This window comes from Hippoglossus stenolepis, chromosome 13 (genome assembly GCF_022539355.2).
Source record: "Hippoglossus stenolepis isolate QCI-W04-F060 chromosome 13, HSTE1.2, whole genome shotgun sequence".
Classification (NCBI taxonomy): Eukaryota; Metazoa; Chordata; class Actinopteri; order Pleuronectiformes; family Pleuronectidae; genus Hippoglossus; species Hippoglossus stenolepis.
The window spans coordinates 22,643,324-22,665,419 of NC_061495.1; the positions used below are offsets into that span (position 1 = coordinate 22,643,324).

At 39.3% G+C, this 22,096-nt stretch overlaps 1 protein-coding gene across 1 annotated transcript; it reads left to right on the forward strand.

Annotated features, from left to right (window-relative positions):
* The first annotated feature begins 432 nt into the window (after positions 1 to 432).
* Positions 433 to 19,513, forward strand: LOC118119647 (ly6/PLAUR domain-containing protein 1). The gene is made up of 3 exons (XM_035173760.2): positions 433 to 592; positions 1,784 to 1,915; positions 17,121 to 19,513. The coding sequence occupies exons 1-3, from the start codon at positions 544 to 546 to the stop codon at positions 17,357 to 17,359; spliced, it is 420 nt and encodes a 139-aa protein (XP_035029651.1). The 5' UTR covers positions 433 to 543; the 3' UTR covers positions 17,360 to 19,513.
* Positions 19,514 to 22,096: the final 2,583 nt, after the last annotated feature.

A 22,096-nucleotide genomic window follows, 5' to 3' on the forward strand; every position in this document is an offset into this window, starting at 1 on the left:
GTGTCCAACCCCATTCAACAGTAATGTCAGTGTACTGATCCAACTGTGATGTCAGCATGGAACCACTAGTAATTGTGCTGACCTCATTAATCACTGATGACACAGTGTGCTAACCACAGTCAACTGACATCACACTGTATATGCCATATCTAACTGTAATGTCACATTGTAGTGATATCACCATGTGCTAGATTCCATCCACTGGGTCAAAGAATATCTAAATGTGTTGGACTTTGGAGCTCATTGCAGCACCCATGCATGCACACAAATAACATATACTAACCCTAATAGTAATACAAATGAGAACAGACCGGGTTGAACATACTTCAGCAACACAGTCACACTTTCGTGGTACACGGCGTAGTCATGCACGTGCACGTGTGAGCACTCGTGTGTGCGTGCACAGCGGTGGATAAGACGTGTGAAGCGTCGCAGGAGGTGTCAGGCTCTCAGAGTCCGGCTGCCAGATGCTCCGTCCCTGCGCCTCAGAGCTGCTGAGCATCCATCTCCCATGGTTGTGCTCAGAGTTGCTCTCAGCGCACGATGCGGCTTATCAGCGTCTCAACTTTGCTCCTGTTCTTCTCCAGCTCAGGTACGGTACCACGGCTCCTCTTTATCGCCTCTTCATTGGATTTCAAGTGTTTCTTGAGGTTGTCGCGCCAAAGCAAAACTTCCAGAGCAGCTTATTTCTGGAGATGTGCCGTGCGTACTTGAGAAAGGCAGGTGTTGATTTTTGGTCCATGTTAAACTGGGAGACTCGGCGCGCACAGTTTGGATATGCGCGCTGATCTACCTTTATCCTTCTTTCTGTTCTGTAGCCTATTCTGATTTGGGCTTCTCGTTATGATGATAAGGAACTCTTTTTTTTGATGGATATAGATTTGAATAGCGGGTCCCATCAACATACTCCCTATATATATTTTTTAACAGAGAGATTTTAGTCTTCAAAGTTTACGATGGCACTGCGCTCCACTGCGCGTCGAGCTCCAACAAACCAGGTAAGTTCGGATACAGATAGAGATCAGCCTGGCTGCTCATTCTCTCCCTGAATAAGACTTCTTCTCAGTCTAATATAATGGTGCGTTTTTCTCTGTCTGTCTCTTTCTCAGGTAGTGAAATATTCAGATTTGAACAAGTCAACATTGTAAATACCACTTATGCAATTTATTATTATTTTTGTTATTATTCTTATTCTTATTCTTCTTATTCTTTTTCTTATTATGTAAAGTAGTATTCTAACGTAGCTGGTTGACGTGGGACTCACTGTCGTTTTTCTTTTTTAAGCTGCTCATATCTTTTGGATACAAATTGTAATCTGCACATTAGTTCTCAGATATATATAGTGAAGTAAAAGGTTCCACATTCCCCCTGAAATGCAGTGGGTTTTAAAGTAGCACTCGTGTAACCTGTTTATGGCTCTGATTGCATTTGTTCCTTAGATGATAATAAATAATAAACAAGTCAGTTTTGTAGTGAAAATAGTGAAATCTGAGCATATGTATTATTATCAAGGGAAGACATGATGAGAAGCTGCAGAGACATGCTGGTATGATGTGTCACCAGCCACTCGAACACTGCTCAATAATTGATCATAACTGTGGCATCAGTTTAAAATGGTCGGAGCAGAAAATAGTCACCACAATTAAAACAACATTTAGCATTTGCATTTAGAGAAAAATAAATAGCGTGTGTAATTGAAAAATGAGGATTGGTGGTGGAAGCAATATAACCAGTTTAAAACATATAATGTAGAGATTAAAACATTGACAACATGTGTTTGCAGGGCTGGCTCTGCAGATTCAGTGCTACCAGTGTGAGGAGATGACACATGACTGCTCCACCCCAGAATTCATCGTCAACTGCACCGTGAATGTGCAGGACATGTGCCAGAAGGAGGTTCTGGTGAAGGATGATGGTGAGTGGCATCTCGAGTTCAGTATTCCACCTCTCTCTTTTTTAAACCTGCTTATTCTTCTGTCAATAAACTGGAAATTAGAACAGGTTACTTGGAAATCTGGACCGACTGGCTTCAAAAGCAAGTCCAATCGACTAGGTTTTGGTTGTGATACAGAGCAGGGATCTCAACATTCATCAAAGGGACTTGACTTGGATTCTTGTGGTCTTTTATTTTTTGGCTTGAAATCAATTTAGCCTAAGATCTAGGTGATAGAAGTTATGTCTGTTAGTTGGAAAGAAATCTTTGCTGTACTTTTCAAACATCATCGTGTTGCTCACGACCAGGATGAGTGTGTTTGTTCTGTAGGCAGTTATACTGTATATATTTTAATCATTAGAAATGTTGTCAACAAATAGGTGTTTTAAAATTACATTTGTGGAGCTGTTTATGCTGCTGGCATCTTTGATGTTTACTACAACACAAAGACAACACAAAGAAAGAGAGCACAGGCAGCCAGAAGCAAGGATTTGGCTGCGAGCAGAAATCAAACTGTTCTGAGGTCTGCAGAGACAAGAGGCCCTTAAGAGCTCTATAACTATCAGTGAAGGATGAAAGACTAAGCTGCAGGTCAGTATTTGAAATTGCTGGCATGGATATAAATTCTCTTTCCATCTGTGTAGAGCATGTGTTAGTTTCATGCCGTGCATACACAGACAGGCGTGCTTTATTTGTGTGAGCTTGTCTTTCCAAAAACCTGATGTGTTGCTAATGATTGTACATTCTGTGATATGTGATACATTGTGTGATATTTGCCAGGTGCTGATATAGAGTTTCCATCCATATGTTTTTGTGTGCATCTATAATTTTTGCATTAAAAAACTTTGTGGAAGCTCGAGAAATGAGAGAAAAGTCCACATATCACTTCACTGAGGAGGTCAGTGCAGTCCATTTAAACTGGGGAGAAAGCCGTCATATGAACAAAACACTTAGACTGAGACTGCTTGAGGTCTCTGTCTGCTTCTATGCAGACTCTAGTGTGTCTGTGCTGGTGGCCTGAAGCATTGTATTTTCAATTTGTCCATCTTTCCCATTCCTGTGAATGTGGTATCACAGGAAATGGTAAATGGTCTGTATTTCTATGCGCTTTACAATACAGTTTTTGTCATTCACCCATTCACACACATTTATGCATCTATGTGCAGCCAGCACTTTCTCTGTGAGAAGGGTCAACTTTGGGGTTCAATATCAACTTCGCTGTGAGATAATAATGCTCTGCATTATAAATCCTATAACTCATAACAAAGGAGAGATTGTGATGGCGAGGAGACAATTCTGTTTTTTGGCTTAAAAGAAAATTTACAAGCTGCAGTATTTGGTGATAGTAGATGTGGGATTTTAGCATCAATTAAAAAGCTAAGCTTCTACTGTTCTGGAAGTAATCTTACAATCATTTGGTAACTATGGTAACACATATGCTCATCAGCCAGTAGCAGTTGTAACAGTGGTTGTGTTTGTTGTGTATGTCAGTCTATTAAGTCGCTTAAAAAGAGAGCAATCCCACTGTGAACCCCCGAATGTTCCTGTTTGTCAATAATGCTCATGATCAGTTATGTCTTTGTGAGCTTTATGTGCCACCAGGGAACATGTTTATTCCCCTAAGATGCATCAAAGTATTGCATGACCGGCTGTCTGTCAGTGGAATTTGATTTAATGCATCCAACTTACTTAAATGTCACTGAAGCGTTCACGGCACTGAAAAGACAAAACGTCAGGTCTGTTCTGCAATGACGAATGAAAACATGAATAAAATATAAATAATATATTAACCCATAAGCCAGATATCATTAAAGGATCTTTTGGGGAATATTGCGATGGTGTCTCCATGTGATTAACTTTTGGAGCTGACCAGTCATGGAGGTGCAGAAAGGGAAGACACACAGTATGTTCTGAGGCTAGTGTTAGGCCGACATCTGCTGAGAACTGTATGCTTGTTGTGTGAACATGCACAGCAAAAGCAGTACCTGCTGAGTTTGTGCAGAATTCTGCCCACCTGCTGAGGATGGTAAATCTTCATGAATGTTTTAATGGGCCACTGACAGGGTTGGGATTTCTCTTGGTGCTGCCCATCGAGAGAGAAAGTAAGAGCGAGAGAGTCACAGTGGGGCACAGAGCGCTGCACACAGCCCCTCAATGATGTAACAGTGCAAAACACTAAGTTAGAGATTTTTTATGTTGTCTAAACGAATTTCAAATCATTATGAAACTGTGGAGGGACCAACTGAATATGTATATAGGGTACACTAGCCTATAAATGACTTGAGCACAAAGGTAGGCATCGTCCCTCCGATGCTTTTTAATTTCCTTCATGATTTTCATTCCTTCACATTGATTTTGTTTGTTCGAGGTTTGACTGGAGCTCCTTTAATTTTGTCATCCTAATGGGCCTTTTTTTCTGCAAAGCTTCTTTTGTTAGTGGTGCATTTAGATATACAATAACAACCAATATAACCAGTGCCGCAGTTACTGTTGATGATGGATCAAATATCATATTAGCCTTAAATCTGCTTTAATCTATAATTTTATATTAGCAATGGAATCCATGACTGTATGTTATGTTAAAGGGGTCACTTGTGGGGACAAACGTACAGACTGTAGGTCCTCATGAGTTCCATAGAGCATTTTCTGTCAGATCTTTGTTTTGGTTTTTACAGTCCACAGCTTCATCGTTACTACTCTCAACCTTTACAGTGAAGGAGCTCTGATAAACACGGTTTGGTACCAGTGCAGCATCATGCTACATATAAACAAAGTTAGTTACCTACTAGTGAACATAATGGAGCATTTGGCAGTTAGAGTTTGCAAGCAGCAAAATAAATTTGAAATAAGGGTGAATATTAAATAATGAAATGAATTATAGCTGACTTCCATGTCTTTGTTCATGCTGGTCTCAGTGTCACACCATCAAGCCAAACTGGAACTGTTTTTACAAACACCTGTGTTTTCCTGCCATGACAAATCAAACATGTTTAAGCCCTTTCTTCGTTGTTTGGAATATTACAACCTTTTTAGTTCTTCTGTGTTACATAAATGAGTTTCCCTGAATTTAAAAAGGAAAAACTTCCCTAAATAAAATCTGGAACTGTCTCATTTATCTATATCAGTCAATCTATCTAGAAAAAAATACACCAAGCTGACAATCTGGCAAAAAATGTTGTGCTGTTCAAAGGACTCAGGCTGTGTCCTAAACCACCCACTCACTATCGAACTGCAGCTATCAGTTGGGTTCATCAGAATGAGAAGACACCCACCACCACACTGATCAGATGATAGGGAACCTATGTTGGCAGTACTCACGTGTTTTCCTTAGCTTTTATGTCAGTGTCTGGACCTTCAATCACAAAGGATAATCAGTTGATAAGTGTCTGAAGTAAATAATTCATCTTACTCACTGGGTCCTACATGTTACAAATGTTCTAGACAGTATAGTTATAAGCATCTATCCAATATGGCTGTATGAATCAGATCAAAGTGTTGCATCTGGCTGCTTGGACTTTCACAGCTTTTTTCTTTCACATTGTTTTGTGCACATGAATTCATCTTGTTTAGTAAATATTCATAACCTGTAGGTTTGGAATTTTTTTCCAAAAATGCTGTGCACATGTACAGCTCTGATTTGGTTCTCGTTGTGTTCAGACTCATAAGTTTGGGTTATGCAGCAGCCTTTGAGTGTGCAGGATTTTATGAGTTTTGCAGTTTATTGCTGCCTTTTGAAGTAATGAATAATGTGTCTGCTGTTTTAACGTGTCTACGTGCTATAGGCGTAAGAACCCAGACACAAAATCTTACTCCTTCTGTCTGAGGTCTGCTTTGTTTTCACACCCAACAAAAAATGGTAGCCATTTGTATTGCCTCTCCCAACTGCCGATGAGCAAAAGCAATAAGCTCTTGTCTTTAGAAATGTACTTTCCAATTCAAAAGGGCAGACATTACACAATATAGTGTCGACAGTTCTTAATAAGAAAAGTTCTGCCTGAATGCTCATGTACATCCCAGCCTTTATCTCCCAGTGTTATCATTATTGCTGTTCTGCATGAAAATAGGGATTTGAATGACCGCAACTTATCGCTATTTGAAATGCAGTGGAAACATTCACAGATTCACTGCCACCAATGTGCAATTTGCTTCAGTGATAAGAATAAAAATCATCAAGGCTGTTCAATTCTTCCTAAGTGTTCTTGCCCAATTATTGCCTGATTGAGCCTGTGACTTTGCATGCAGTTCTACATAACAGATGAAGGAGATGCAGAAGCACTGAAGTACAACCTTAATTGAGCTATTTCCCGTCCACCTAGCCAAAAGATTAGCACTTTTGTATCTAGAGGGCGATATACAATACATCTGCATTTATCCTTGTCCACTGAAAGAAGAGGGTGGCTTGCAGAATATCGAAGCGCAGACGTCCTTCGTCAAACCACATACACACTCTCAGAGTTTGGCTGTTTTTCTGATGGCCAGCATTAGATGAGCTTGGCTTCCCATCCAAACCTATCTTCTATTGCACTGTAAAATCTGACAAGTAAATCCTTCTTAAAAATTTTTTGTAAACATGACTATTCGTCTTAAGTTATGTTTACTTTATAGCTACCTGTTGATTTCGATCAAAACTTTCTATTTTCTTTATTTTTTCAAATTGTTTTAACTTAAATTGGTAAGTGAAATGGAATTTAACAAGTCTGACCCAACTTGATAAAAGTGTTTACACGGTCTTATAAGTGGAAACATTATGACGAGACAGTTAGCTTGATCCATAATGACTTACCAGTACAATACAGACTCGGATCTAAAGGTAATAGCTCAAGCAGAGGCAGTTGTCTGATACTGACCATGCACATAGCTTCACTCAAATGCATCCTCTTTAATTGCAATTGTAATATTACTGAAATACTATTGGCACATGCCAAGAAACGCAAATGTAAAATGCAATCTAAATAGAGAGTCAGTCCTTTTGAGTGCTTATCGTTAAACTACAACATTGCTGGGACAATACTCTACTGCATATGTGCACTGTCCGTTTTTCGCAAGTGGATAGGTTCATTCCTGTTTCAGGAAAAATAAGCACATGACTCACATCACATGGGCAGCTGTGGCTGGGGGGGTAGAGCGGTCGTCATCCAACCAGAAGGTCGGCAGTTTGATCCCCTGTCTTCCCAATCTGCATGCCGAAGGGCAAGATGCTGAATCCCCGAATTGCCCCTCAAAGAATAAAAAAGTCCTGCTAATAGATGCACTGTATGAACTGCGTGAATGGGTGAATGGCAAACTGTACTGTAGAGTGCTTTGAGTGGTCATCAGGACAAGAAAAGCACTAAATACATTTATAAGTTCAATCAACTGGATAGTTCAAAAATAGGAACTCTGATGATTTTCATCAATATATATAAATACACAAAATATACTGCCTTTTGCAGTGCGAGTGCAGTACATTCTCATTAGGCCTGCTTGATTGTTAGCTGCTAGTTAGTTTTATGAAGTTGAGTGAAGATACAAGTGCTTTGAAGTCAAAAAAGTGTAACCCGAGCTTTGGCAAGTTTCATGGATCACAAATTATTTGACTTCAGGTTTTTCAAAACCTTGATCTAAAGAATCTCTAAACACACTGCCTGAAAAATATGGCAGAGAAGTGAAGGAAAACATAGTTTTTGTATAAGGTTGATAAATAACTAGACAACACTCTACCTCCTTGTGCAGCAAGAGCAAAGATATCTGACACAGTCTGCATGATACTGTGAGCAGCATTATCACATCAAAGCAACTTCCTACAGTTCCTGGCATTATTAATACATGTTTGATAATATACAGAGGAATTTCTCAGATTAGCTACTTGTCACTGTGGTGTGCATAAATATGCAGTTTGTCCTCACCCTGAAGATGTATTATCCCCACAGTATCCACAGAGGCAGCACACTAGGAGGAGCAGTGGTGACAAGACAAATAAGTGTGATTATCACCAAAATCACATAATAGTGGCTGATGTGTTGCAGGTGAAGCTGATGGAAGTTGGCAAACAGCTTCTCCCTGGCTGAGCAGAAAAGGATGTTGTTTTGTGAAGTCCTCTCTGAGATACAGATAGAAGAGTGAGTGTGGAGTGTGATCCTGGAGCTGGATTTCACCGCCTGCTGTATCTCAACTGATTGTTCAGGCATCAATGCTGTTTGAAGGACACTCAGTCAAATGTCTACAATCAAGACATTCAAATAGTTTGATTGCTTATACTAGAAGACTGAAACAGGAATGTCATTTTTGATGATCAGGAGTTTAGGATGAAGTCAGGAGCAGAGCAGAGCAGTTTACTCCAGCTCCTTTTTAAATGTGCTGAGGTTTTTGAAGGACCATGTTAATGTGATTCTGGAGCTTTCTTTGGGTCGGAGTTGTCACATGGGCTTATGACCTGAGGCAGGATGAGACAGTCCTGAAAGCCTATAGTTCAGTTCAGGTCAGTACAAACTGCTGAAACTGAAACCGAAAATTTGAGCTAATACACAGTCACTGAGCGTGTTCTGTTTATGTAACCACCCGACCCCACCTGGTAGAAGACTGACTGTCCTGGTTACACTGCTCTTCCTGCTGAGGACCCCACAGTGCAGCACAGGGCAGAGACGAGACAAGCAGCAACTACATTCTTGTCTCTCTGATTTAATGGCTTATCTAAATTAGCTTTTGCAATTTGCAAGAGCTAATTTACTGTATCAGGAAAAGGGAAATGAGAATGTGGTTAGTCGCAGTAGTTTACATTCATCTTGTTAAACAGAGGGACTGTACATGACTACTAACGTTTATTAGCATAAGTCATTTTGAAGGCTGGAGTTTGATTGCTAAGAAAGGTTCCATGGACCTAATTTTGTACTGATGCTTCATAACATTCGCAACATTAAATTAAACATTAATTTATCATCTATCCTTTAAGGGGGTTGTTGTGTTCACAGGGTCGTTGGAGCCATTGGGCTGACATTGGGCAAGAGGGGGGGTACTCACATTTACACCTATGGGCACCGGCCAAACAGGGATTCAAATCAACAACCTTCTTTCTGTGAGGTGACAGTACGAACCACAGCACCACCATGTCACCATAAAATGAAACATAAAAATATATTTTAAAGTAAAATTTACATCTCACTGACTTCTTGTGGTTAAATGGGTTTGAAGATTTTGCACCTGAAAGAACAACCAGCAGTGAAATCACAATACTGTCAACACCTCCAGTCACTTTTACATCACTAAGGCAAGCACATTAGTCAGTAAAGCCCGCAGACTTTAATTAACTATGATGTGTCTTCACTTTCTCCCACTGCATAAAAATAAATTTGAAATGTCCTGGATACTGCTGCTGCCATCGTGCACTAGCTGGCTCACAACGTCCTACTAATACACTCAGTTGACCTATCAAGAGTTGAGATCATGTCTCAAAATCAACTGGATGTAATGGTTATTAATGTCAGAGCAGCATGAAACTTATGAAAACTTACACTTAAGGTCATGGTATAGAAACAGGAAAGATTTGAATTTTTGGGACGATGCTGATGTGATACGTTGAGGTTGTGATATAGCCGGAGGATGCAAACACCATCTGATTGATTTCACCCTTCATTCACATTAGGGCAAGATATTGCACTAATGCTTTCAATATTTTCAGCAAGGTGCTTTTGCTGCCTTGAAAAATCACCTAAAAGATAAATCGTGTAGAACTGTAGGAATGGTACACATGTTTCCATGTACTGTAAATACTTTACAATATTTTGATAGCTGTGTATCAATCCTCACGCTAACTTAATTTGATCAATCGTATTGTATGTGGTGTGCTTGGGAACAACTAACATGTCATAGCCTAAGGCTTTCATATTAATCCACTTGTCTTTGTATAGTGAGCAGACTGACAGCATAGACACTAACGCTGCATGTCAGCTCGCTCTGGGAGAGGCTGCTCTTTTTAGCTGCCTCTTTGTCTATGTAGACTTATCATGCACACAACTGAATCAAAAGGTGGGAATACATCTTTAGTGTTTCGGCAGCTCAATGTAGTAAATGTCAAGCTCTTTAGAAAAAGACATCTGGATCTAAAGAGACAATATTTGTTGAATGAAGTTCTAAAAATATATTTCTGATTAATCCATCCACAAGTGTTGAAACGACAGCACAGAACTTGTTCACTTTTGTGTCTTGATGAAATTCTCTTTTTTATCACCAAAATACCTGCTATCTGTTTTATTGTCTCCACTGACCATTTATCTGGATGACATCTTTATGCTGGCTCATATAACAACTGCAATCTAATTTCCCTGCCTAGTCAAGTTTGATTTAGATGGATAATAAACCCCACAGCTTTGTGCTTTAGGGGAATGGGGGTGACCCCCATCCTGCCCCCAACCCCCAACTTCCGTATATCTCTTCCAGTGATTATTGTTATTTCTGGAGACAAAATGTATTTCTCCCCAATGATAAATGCTACTTTACCAAAAGACTAAATACAATAAAGTAAAAGGAAAGTACTGCAACATGAGCCGCTGCTGGCACATGGGAATAGGCCATTGCAGACAGCACAGTGTGCCATTTTGCATTTTGTGATTATTTTTCTATTGAGTATTGAAGTGTGTAAGTAATTGTTTTTTGCATGTCTGGAAAGGTAGCGCTATCCATGGTCCTGAAATGGGGATTTAATTCTTGCATGTTAACCTTTTGTTTTGTTGTGTATGTTCTCCGTCCCCGCTTGGCCACATAAGGAAAGAGTGAAACTAGGGGACTAGCAACTTGATTAGTTAATTATAAAAAGGGATTACAAAATATTCTTCGAAATACAGTTGTTAAGTTCAAGTTTCCAGAATTTGAGTTATTAAGTTAATAGTTAGTAAATAAATGTTACATTGACCTAACAGGCTTTATAAAGGGTCACCATGTCTTGTGATTCATTTTCATGATTAACTGTGTTTCACCCGAATAAACTGACACGTTTGATCAAAGGCTCTCCAACACTTGGACATATTGGACTAAGTAGTCTTCTGACAATGCTGACTGCCATTAGACTGAAGCTTCTAGTTCTCTCAGGGCTTAAAGCTGATAAGAAAATTCACCCTTTTTCCCATAAATGAACTCAATCGAATAATTTAGATTGAAGTGCTGAATCTTAGAATCACTATTTACACATGAGATGAAATACCCCCCAAGCACTTCAGACTTTTTTAAATTGAGTGTTTCCCTTTGCCCTGCTGTCTGAGCTTCATTGTGATGATATTTGTTCAGCAGCACATATTGGCACCTTGCTCATAACTGGGGCATATGGAACTGAATCACCTCATATTTGAGTGAATTTGTTTGTTTCCCTTTGAAATTAAATTAAATACAATTTTATAAATAGCGGCAAATCATAATATACATTCATAATATACATTATCTCAAGGTTCTTTAAATAGTAAGGTCAAAACCAAACAATTTCCACTATAAACAAACACTTTATTTAACCTATCTTTGCTTTGGTCACCCGCCTCTTCTCATTTACCTGGTAGCTAATCATATCACATTTCATCTTAACCAGGATGGTTAAACTTAATAATTTGTACAGGGTATTTAATAATATCAAATGGAACAACATTGTGATTGTGTATGTTGCAGGAGTCTCTGGAAAGCTGAGGAACTAAGAAAACAAATGGTTTGAAACAAGAGGGAAAGAATCCATTTTGGTCAAGCTGCAGACCATTAGTTAATAGAGGTGGTGGTTTAAGACACCAACTTTCAGCCACCTTCAATGGAGTCATAAATGATCTCCCCAGACACCAGCACAATACCCAATCAGAGCTCCAGAGAATTGGCTCTGGACATTCTCCAGAGGTTTCCTTTCACATGTGAATAAGACAGCAGGAAATGATCTGCTCTGACGCATTCACAACAGCAACAAATTTTCCAGAGGATTAAAGTGAGGGGTGGTGCAGCAGGAGGGTCCAAGAGGCAGGTTGTAACTGCGGAGCACGACAGCAGCATTGGCCCTTATCACCAAAAACTCTCTCGGCATCTTTGTCTTTGACATGTATGGCTCCACCTTATTATCAAGTGGTATTTGTATTATTCTTTCTCTCATTTCTGTGCGTGTCACATGTTACAAGCATCATCAACCCACCCGCTCGCTTGAGGTGAATCCTGCTGAGTTTACACATACAGCCCCTGTGGAGAAACTCTGGAGGATCTCTGGAGTTCAGTGCATATCTGAAAGCAGCTTAAGACTTACTGGTATCAACAGCCATTCACACCTTGACTAAGAGGACCAGAAACCCCCCTAGCTGGTGGGGGTTTCAACAACCTGCGTGTTTAACTCTCAGCATAGGTACAGACCCTTAAAGGTTAAATACTCGAAACCTCCCATTAGTCAGTTAGAACTTAAGAAGCCTTTCGGATAAGAGGTGAAACATCTTCATAATCCCAAGCAAGTTGAGTTGCCTGTGTGCACTTGTACAACTTGTGACGATACCACGACCTGAATAACTGAGAATCTTCACATATAAGGTGGAGAAACGTGACCAGCTTGCACAGTAAATGTGATTCCTACATTTCTAATATGGTGGTTCTCTAATGCGGAATCTTGAGGTCCCTGGCATTGATTGAAATAAAGCTGAGATCTGTCATGTATTGACTAACAGAAACTGAAAATGAAGTCAAAGAGTGGGGGATGCCTGGATCCCTAGAGTAAAACACCCCAAAACTAAGAAAGACAAAAACATCAAAGAACACTTAATAAAAGAAAGGGGACTTCAGAGCCATGTTACCATTCAATATTCCTGACAAATCCTCAGATGGATTATTAACTCAAAAAGCGGAGGTCTCAAGCTATCCAACGGGGGCAGCACCACTGATTATTAGACCCAATTACATCAGTGTCAACATCCTTTGTTTAACATTGGATCCACATTGTAACAGATCCGAATACATTCACTAGGTATACAGCAGCTTAAGCTAATAATAAATGTAAAGCTGAGACGAGCCCCCTCCTGACATTACAATCTAGATGTAAGAAAACCAATTATTATTTAAATATGTGTAAAAGCACTCATGTAGCAAGCAAGTGGTAAAAAAGGTGCACAATTTAAGTAGCAGGCCTGTTTTTTATTGAATTCTATTGCTGTTAAATCTGTAGTCTCTGTCACCAACCCTTTTACCACATCTCATTTTACGACTGCCTGTGTACTTGGCTCTTGTTATTTTCCAATTACTCCTTAAAAAAAGCCAACATATTTACAACCCCTTTACAATCACTTGATTTTCTTACTTAGGGTTATTCCATATATTTCTCCCACATTTCTTCTTGAGTTGTTTTCATAGCAACAACAGCCATTTTAAGGTTTGAGTAGAGACTGACTCAGATCCACTGATCCGTCTGTCCGACAGCCAAAATGAGAGATAAAAGCACGGTGTGAGTCAGGATTTAAATTTCCACAGAAAATGGGACATTTTCTTCTTTGTAAGATTTCACACTGTTTCCACTCGATTGCTCAACACCTTCTGGGACCTCCACTGATATTTTCAGTTTATAATACAAGGGAGGAATCACAGTGTAAATGAAGATGCAGTTCTGTTGCTACACCTGCATCTGCTGCACTCAGGCGGAGAGAGGAGGGAAACATTACAGGGGCAATGGGGTTTCTATGAAGTAAAATGTCAGCAAAATGTTAAAGCTTCCCTCCACTAATCTTCAAGGAAAAAAAAAAAAGCCATGATCCAACAAGCATCTCAAGTAAATCAATGTTTTATAGGGCAAAATAGAGATAAAATGATATCGCCAATGGAAACAGTCACAGCTGAGGGGCTCCTCTTGAATTCCCAGTCTACCTAACCTGATATCATTGTGATGCAGATTAAAACTGGTGGAGATGAGTCAAGTCTTCTCTGAGAGTGATGGTTTTCCGAGGAGATTTCTATTTTGAGGATATGTAATGCTGTCACTGTAAATGCTTTATAAGTTTAGTTTTTGAAAGTTTTCGAGATGTAACACTCACACTGCACATATTTCCTGTAAATAGGACAGAGCCTGGTGGGTGTCATGAGTCTTTTGATCTTAGCATTTTTATTTACCAAAACTAAGCTGCTTTTTGAAGGTCTCTGTGGGCACAGATGGATGCACAGTAAAAAGATCTTACGAAAGGTTCACAAATCAGTGTGTTGGGATTAATATCAAGAACTGAATAATGATGATTAATTAACTAGCTCCTGATAAGTTATGCTGAATCACGCATAAAGAGATAATCACAGATTTTTAAAGAACAGAGTGCTACATACTGGATTAAAGGGTCTAACAAGAGGGAATGGAAATGAGTTCAGCTGAGATCCAATGCAGCACTCTCAGCCCAGATGATGAAGACTGGAAGGATAACCTCTGGATCTCAAGTCTTGAAATGCCTCCACTACTTACAAAACAAGTGCACAGAATTAGGAAAGGGCATGTGAGACATAATCAAATGTTCTAGTATAGAACTCTGTGCAGGAAAAGGCGCCTGCTTCTGTGCACATCACACTTTGTCATTATTATTGTCAGGATTAGGAGATTAAATGGCTGTACATAAACAATTGCTTTAAAGCGTAGGTTTAAAATCACTTTGTCTGTATTTACTGATCGGTTGTGCTCTCCACATGGCGTATTCTGTGTTAATTGTGGCTCAGTTGTGGGTAGAAGTAGTGACAGCCTGTCCACTATATCTTAATCTATATCTGCAGGTCCGATTTCATCATGAGGAAAATGTAATTTTAGTGCATCCTGACAGGTCATGTAATGCTCCCTAGCTGATGTAGTAAAAAGCCTGCAGATGGGTTTGAAGTTATTCTGGCTGATGAAGTTAGTGGACGGAATGTATGCATGGGCTCATCAAACCCCATGTATGTACAATAAGGGTTAAACTGACAATATATGTAATGTTATACATGTATGTTGTCTTTTTTATTGCACGCATTTTGTACCTTTACAATTTAACGCAGTTAATAATCTTAATGATAGCTTTGCTCAGGTATCCCATTGACCAACACCAACAACACAAGGTCCCTCACACTAGTTAGATGCATTAACATATTTTTCTGATTCACAAGCTTCCAATCTGATTTGATTTGACTCAGCTTGTTAAGGTATATTTCAGTTAAAATATAAATTTTGCTTGGATATTGTCAGAGAAACTCTGGGAACTAACACTGTAAATTGTACAAGCAGCCCTCTAACCTATTTCCTTATTGAAAAAAATTTAATTTGCATCACAAGTTGACCCAAAAGCAGATGCATTATTGTACTTTTCATTTAAAATGACCAACAGGTGCTTTAATTATATGGTCTAGTGCATGGTGATGCTCTCTGTGTCAAGTCAACAACCATGAGATTAAGATATCCAGTATATTAATCATATTCACCATAGTCACCATATCTATATACAACAAAACATTTAAAATGAAATCACCTTCACCTATCGAAAATATGTGCTTTTCTTTGATTGCTTGTGCCAGTAGATGTTTTTGTGTTTTACATTTTTGGCATCTTAATAGAATGCAGCCTTTTTCCTGTTTTGACAAGTTAAAGGCTGCAGTTGAAAAGTCAAAATAATCTCATTTCCTAACCTTGATTCCTTGACTCTGATGGAAAACCAAATGTGGTCAAGGAAAGATGTGGAGTAGAATTTGTGAGTAGTTAGAAAAGAGAACTGTAGTGCGAAGAAAATCTGACTGCAGCTTTTAATATCGTTAAGTTAAATTTTTTATTTAACCTTTTATCACAGAAGATAACAGAACAAAACAAAAAGGGCTGAAAATGTTGAAATGTGTATATATAATATAATAACATGGTATATAGGTATATACAAGAAGAGACATTGCAATGTTTATGTTCACCACTGCACCTTAAAGGCTGCGTGTACGTTGTGTGCCCAGTCAAATGTAAAGTGAGAGATTAAGGCTTTAAGGCTGAATGATTGAGGGCATCAAAGAAAATCACATCACATCATCCACGCTGCCTGTTCGGCTGCAGAGTGGATCAATGTTTATCTTCTGGTCAAGTGCTGCTGCTGGTTGATTTCAATTCAACTTTTCAGCTACATTTTATTTGTATAGCACCAAATCACACCAAACATGACCTCAAGGCGTTTTACATAATACATTAGAGACCATACAATATTAAAGGGAAACCCAACAGTTCCAACAATGAGCAAGCATTGGCAACTGTGGAGGGACAAAAAGAGGGGAGAGAGAGAGAGAGAGAGAGAGAGAGAGAGAGAGAGAGAGAGAGAGAGAGAGAGAGAGAGACCTGGAACAGTTAAGTTACCATCACATTTAATCTCTGTTAAACTGTAATAATAATACAAATAACATCATTAATAATAATAATAATAATAATGTCTGCTGGTCTGTGCTTCATGCTGCAGCCTCCTCCTCAACATATATAGTAAATGGTTTATATTTAAATAGAGCTATAGTCTTGATGACCACTCAAAGCTCTCGACAGAACAGTTTTACCATTCACCCATTTACACACACATTCATACAGTGCAGCACTTTCTCTATCTCTCACCCACTGCCAGCACAGCCATTATGGGCAATTAGGGGTTCAGTATCTTGCCAAAGGACACTTTTGCATGCAGAATGGGGATCAACCGTCAGTCTTCTGTTTAGTGGACGACCCGCTCGAACTCCTGGGCATTACCTGCCCGATCTTGGCTTAAGTGGCTTATAAGAATAATCACCTAATAACCGGTATGTTTCTGTTGGTCCACTGTCAGTGTGGCCCTTCTCATTTCCACTCCCTACTTTAGCAGTATTCCACCTCGCTGCTGGTTAGCAATGTTAGCTCCAAGCTAATAGGGCTTTATATACCCTCATACATGGAATGATTATACATGGAATGTTAACACTGCGCTGACAATTGCTGTGCATCATATCAACTGAAGACACACCGTTTTAGAGACACAGAAAACTGCTCAAAATAATGACTTAACTTGGGAGCATCAGCCCAATCAAGAGATGTTATTTATGATCTAGTTTTCAATTTCTCTTGAAACATGTTTTATTGTTTTCTTTAAACTGAAATTCCATTAATGAGAGAATACATCCCAATTATTTTGTCATTGTCTCTCTCACACACACAGACTTTTATCTATCTCTCTCTCTCTCTCTCTCTCTATTCATCTTGGCTTAAAGTATCTATTTCTGTCCATTTCAGGGATTCACTACCGCAAGTCCTGCGCCTCATCTGGAGCTTGTCTGATTGCTTCCTCTGGCTACCAGCAGTTTTGTACCAGCAAGCTCAACTCGGTGTGCATCACCTGCTGTAACACGCCGCTGTGTAATGGACCACGCCAGAAGAGGCGACCCCAACCGTCCGCTGCCATCACTCTGACCACGCCACTGCTCCCTGTATTTTCTGTCTACATCCTCCTACTGTCCCTCACCCTCTGCTGACAGACCTTCACATGGGGCATGAACAAACAAAGTTCTGCTGCTGACAATACAGAAGACATGAACCAGAACTGTTTCAGCTGAGATGTACACTTTGAAATGTATATTCTATGAGGCATGTTGAAGCTTTGTACAGTATTTGTGTTCTTTCTTTCCCTGCTTTTTGTTTCGCGGCTTGCCTTCAGAGTTCCAACACCACACAGCACTGGAAATTTCTATCGTCACGCTCACAGCTTACAAGTGGAGTTGGGTAAAGTGAGGAGGAAAAGCACAGTGATGTGGATCCAAGGGCCTGGAGCTATTTATCAGACAGCAGGTGGCTTATGCACATTTGTCTTTTTTACACTGCAAGGTCAAATAAGATCTATTGCAGGAAAGATAAGTAAGTTAAGCTTCATCACTCATTCTCCACTCGATCTCCAGATTAAATAACTCCATGATTTATTCTATATGATAACCATTAACAATCACCAAGTTTGCAGCATATGTATGAATATGAGTATGCTATGTGCAGCCATGATATTATTAAATGATTTGCAGGAATCTGAAGTCATGACAAAATGGTATTTGATAGATAATGATGTATATGCCTGTGAATATAGCACCTCACGGAACCAGCATATTTTCATGACAAATTCATACTGTAACAGTCGGTAACATCAGTGAAAGCCATTAAAAAGTTCTGTTGCATTTTGAAACTTCTCTCTGCTGGTTCTGAAACAACAATAACGTTCTGCTCACACATAGAGCTGTACATAGAGCTACAAGGGCATGCTGAAATACAGAAATCTTTTTCAAACTAACAACATGTTATGGCATCACTTCTCATTTCTGAAATTACAAGTATGCTTAGAGGTGGCACAACAGCAATGAATTTGTCAAGGGACATCTGGAATGGCTGTCAGTGACTGTCCAGGATAACGGACGACACCAACTCCTGGAGTCACTTTAGAAAGAGACTTAAGGCCACTGAGATAACTTCCTAAGTTATTTTCTATGATAGAAGGTAACGTGATGTGCTTCACTTGAAAAATATTGTACACATAGAGCTCATTAAATGGTAACATTCTGTTGCTTTTGAAATATGAAATATGAAAATTGTGTTGTTTGCTGCTTTGATGATTTTAAACATGACTTTTCTTTCTCTGGAACTGACCTTAAAGTTAAAGGCAGCATGTAGAGTAAGTGTAACGCATGTTTTGAAAGTGTTACTGTCCTCTTATACCCCTACCCCGGTCACATCACTAGACCTAATCACATTCAGTAATGAGTCATTTCATTATCTATTTCCAAGAGATATTATCAATGTTAGCTGATCAAAACTCCTCTGGATGTCATTGGATAGACCTACAACCAATCAGAATTGTCTGGTTTCCAGGCCCCATCTTTTTTGATGCATTTCTATGTGTTTTGTGTTTTAAATCACCATCAACCGTCAGAGCGTGGAACAACATCAAGCTGAGGAACATCATTTAGTTTGAATGGTGCAGACGTTTTAAAAGACCTGAATACCATGTGGTTCCAAGATGATCCCAAGTGAATAATATAATGCTCATTGTGTGGAAGAATGGCAACATCTGTTTCTGCCATGACCCCAAAAGTGGCATGGACAGAGAACACATTTACTTCAATTAATTTGAAGGACTTGTGGTATTGTCAGGATTCTACGACTACTTTATTTATTATTTCAAGCCTACATATCAACCTTATGTACCTTAATTTATTCTTCAGGAAGTTATTTGGGTATTTACTTTCTAAGGAAAGAATTTACTAAGTGCATTTAAATACAAAAATACAAATTTGATTGGACCGTAACGTTCTAATTCTGATAATACAATGAGTAATTTTGGGATGTTCGTGAATGGGTAAAGTAAACTGTGTTTTTGCATCACCACACAATTGCAGTTCCACCCTCTGCAACCAACAGGAAAGCAAAATGTGTTACCACCAGGCTTGTGAGTGAGTAAACCATGTGTTTTCATGAGTGTTGTTGTTACAGGAGATGATGAACATAAGTTGAATTTGAAGTCAACATCAGCTTTCAATTTGAATATTTATGCAAAGATTACAAGCACCCACACATCACAAACATTTAACTTTAACCAAATTCATACCAATTGTACCGTTTTATGTTAAATGCAAGGTTTTTTATTGCCGCATAGTAATTCATAGTAATTCATGATTTAACACTTTGTAGCCTACTGTGTTTACTGTGTATAAATAATATGTCTTTATTTATTTCTAATGGCACAGCACAAGTGTCCTGGTGACCAAGAAGTTTCCGCCATGTTTGTTTTTAGTGGTCATTGTGTTACAATAAATTGTAGGCTACAGCACATTATATTTCAGTCTCCGATGGTTCATCTGTCTTTATTTGGAGAACTGAAGCTGACTGTTCAGTCAGAGTGACGGTCGTCTCAGTATCTGATGTATGAGTATCTCCTACGTCACTATCCTTCTGAAAGCTTGTGAAAGTTGGAGGGTTTTTTTCTTGTCCCTGCATGGTGTGGTTTGCTCTGCTTCGACGCAAGGACTTGATCAACAGGGGCCGCTGTGAGCGTGGAGAAGCAGCACGTGACTTCTTCAAGGTGCGCTTGTTCACGTGTTCGATAGTGAGGCGGCACCGCAGTACCTGAACAAAGACCTCCCTGAACTGCCTGGAGGACAGATTGTAAAGGAATGGGTTGAGCACAGAGCTGAGGTAGAAGAAGGAGTCAGCCACGGGGTGAAGTGTGATGTAGCTCCTGAAGAAGGAAGTAGTCCAGCGGGACTTGGGCACGGTGGCCATCATGAGACGACGAATCTGGTTGGGAAGCCAGCACACGGTCAAAGAACCCACGATGAGACCTGAGGGAAAATCAGACAGAAAAGTTAGAGGCACAAAATATGACATAGTTAACTTCCTGTTGAATATGTCTCATTCCAGTCTTGAATAAAAGGCAGCCATATTAGCTTATTTTAGCATGAAGACAATGGAAGAAATAGCCAACGCGTAATATCTGTGTAGCTGAAGCCACACATAACAAAAAGATATTATTGGGGTATTATGTGTTGGAATATTTTCTGTCCAGGTGCAGTAAACTCTTTGATGTCTGCTCAGTAATCTCTCATGAGGAAGAGACTCCAAAGACTTTTTTCCCGAACAGAGTCAGGCTGTCAAGCCAATCACTTTTGTTTGGATTAAACAAACCCAATACTATGTTAATTGTAGGCTGATCTAGTTTGTGGCTAGTCCCATAGCTTCCAGTCTATATGATATAGTTACACAGTATTTTTAACAGACAGATATGAGGGCGGTAGCAACCCTCTTCTCTAATTCCCAAAATGTTGAACTATTCCTTTAAGGGTGCAGTTTATCCCTGAAAGATTATAGCAAATAGATTGTGGTTTATCATACATGCTGTTGATGCACACTCAGTGTAAAGTATAAGTTTGGTGTATTGTGCCTCCATGTGATCTCAGCTTGTGTGGGGAGGGGGAGAGCTTCAACAGGAAGGATGGTTGAAAAAAGGATTTCAAAATGCAAAACAGCAAAGTTCTGCTTTAGTTAAATTATCTACATATCAGAAACTGGGAGTTGGCTGCCACGGTTTTGGCTCTTTGCCTTGTAACTTTGAACATCATCAATTATCCCTTCTTACATCGAGCATCAGTTCACTATGGCGTTTCATCCCCTAAGTTAATTTAATTTCATCTTTATTAAGCTTCTGTGTGAACTTCCAGCGTTTGTGCACCCTCTGCACGACACTGATGTGTTCTTGAAGGTTTGACATCAGTTTCCTCCAGACTGCTTTTGTCTATCACTGAACTGACAGACCGCTACGATTCAAACGTCATCACAGGCTGATTGAAATGGACGTGACTGAAATCAGGCTCATTATAAATGCTGCAACCTTATTCCTACCTGATTTATATTCAATTTCTAAATGCACTGCCGACATTTCAAACAATTACCAAAAGGATGTTTTCCTTGAACCCCAGGGTTGTAATCTCATCTGTCATGCCTGAGTCATTTGCTTAGTCTTTGGAGGGACTTACACATCCTCATTCTCTAATCTAGTGTTTATCCATTCCCTGCAGTGTTTTTAATGGGAATTGGACTGTGACCAAACAGCCTTTCAAAACTCACAAAATTATCTTGCTTGAGACATCACTTCCTGCTGACAAACACAGACTCAGATAGAATATTTATAATACGGCTTCCCAGACCACAGGGAGAATTATTTATCCCAATGTCATTGAAGGGAAGAGAAAAGCAACAGTGGAAGTTGTCTTTGCAAGAGGCAAATGTAATCCGTCTTCATGTCCTTGTCGTGGTTCCATTAGGTTTGGCCACAAAAAGTACTGTACTTGTATGTTAATTAAAAGATTGTGGTTTGGGTACTTAACATTAGAGAACCCTCAGTAATAGACATGTGGTTGAGGTTCACGATACCAGCAGAATGACTTGGTAACCTTAGACTTTTCATCTCACACCAGTATCAGGTCAAGGTTTTCATTTGTCCGAATTGTCCAAAACCTAATACTGGTCTTGCAAAACAAAAGTTGATTTAGTGTGTCTTCCAGACAAAAAAATAAAGCATAAAAGATTAGTTAATTGTAGGTATACAAATACTAGCATATTTGGTACAGAAATATAATGTCAGCTTTCAACTAACCCTTGGCCTGAGTAGACTGACATTCATTACAAAGTCAAATCAAAGTTTGCAAGCACTGCAATACAAATGCTTTAAGTAACAT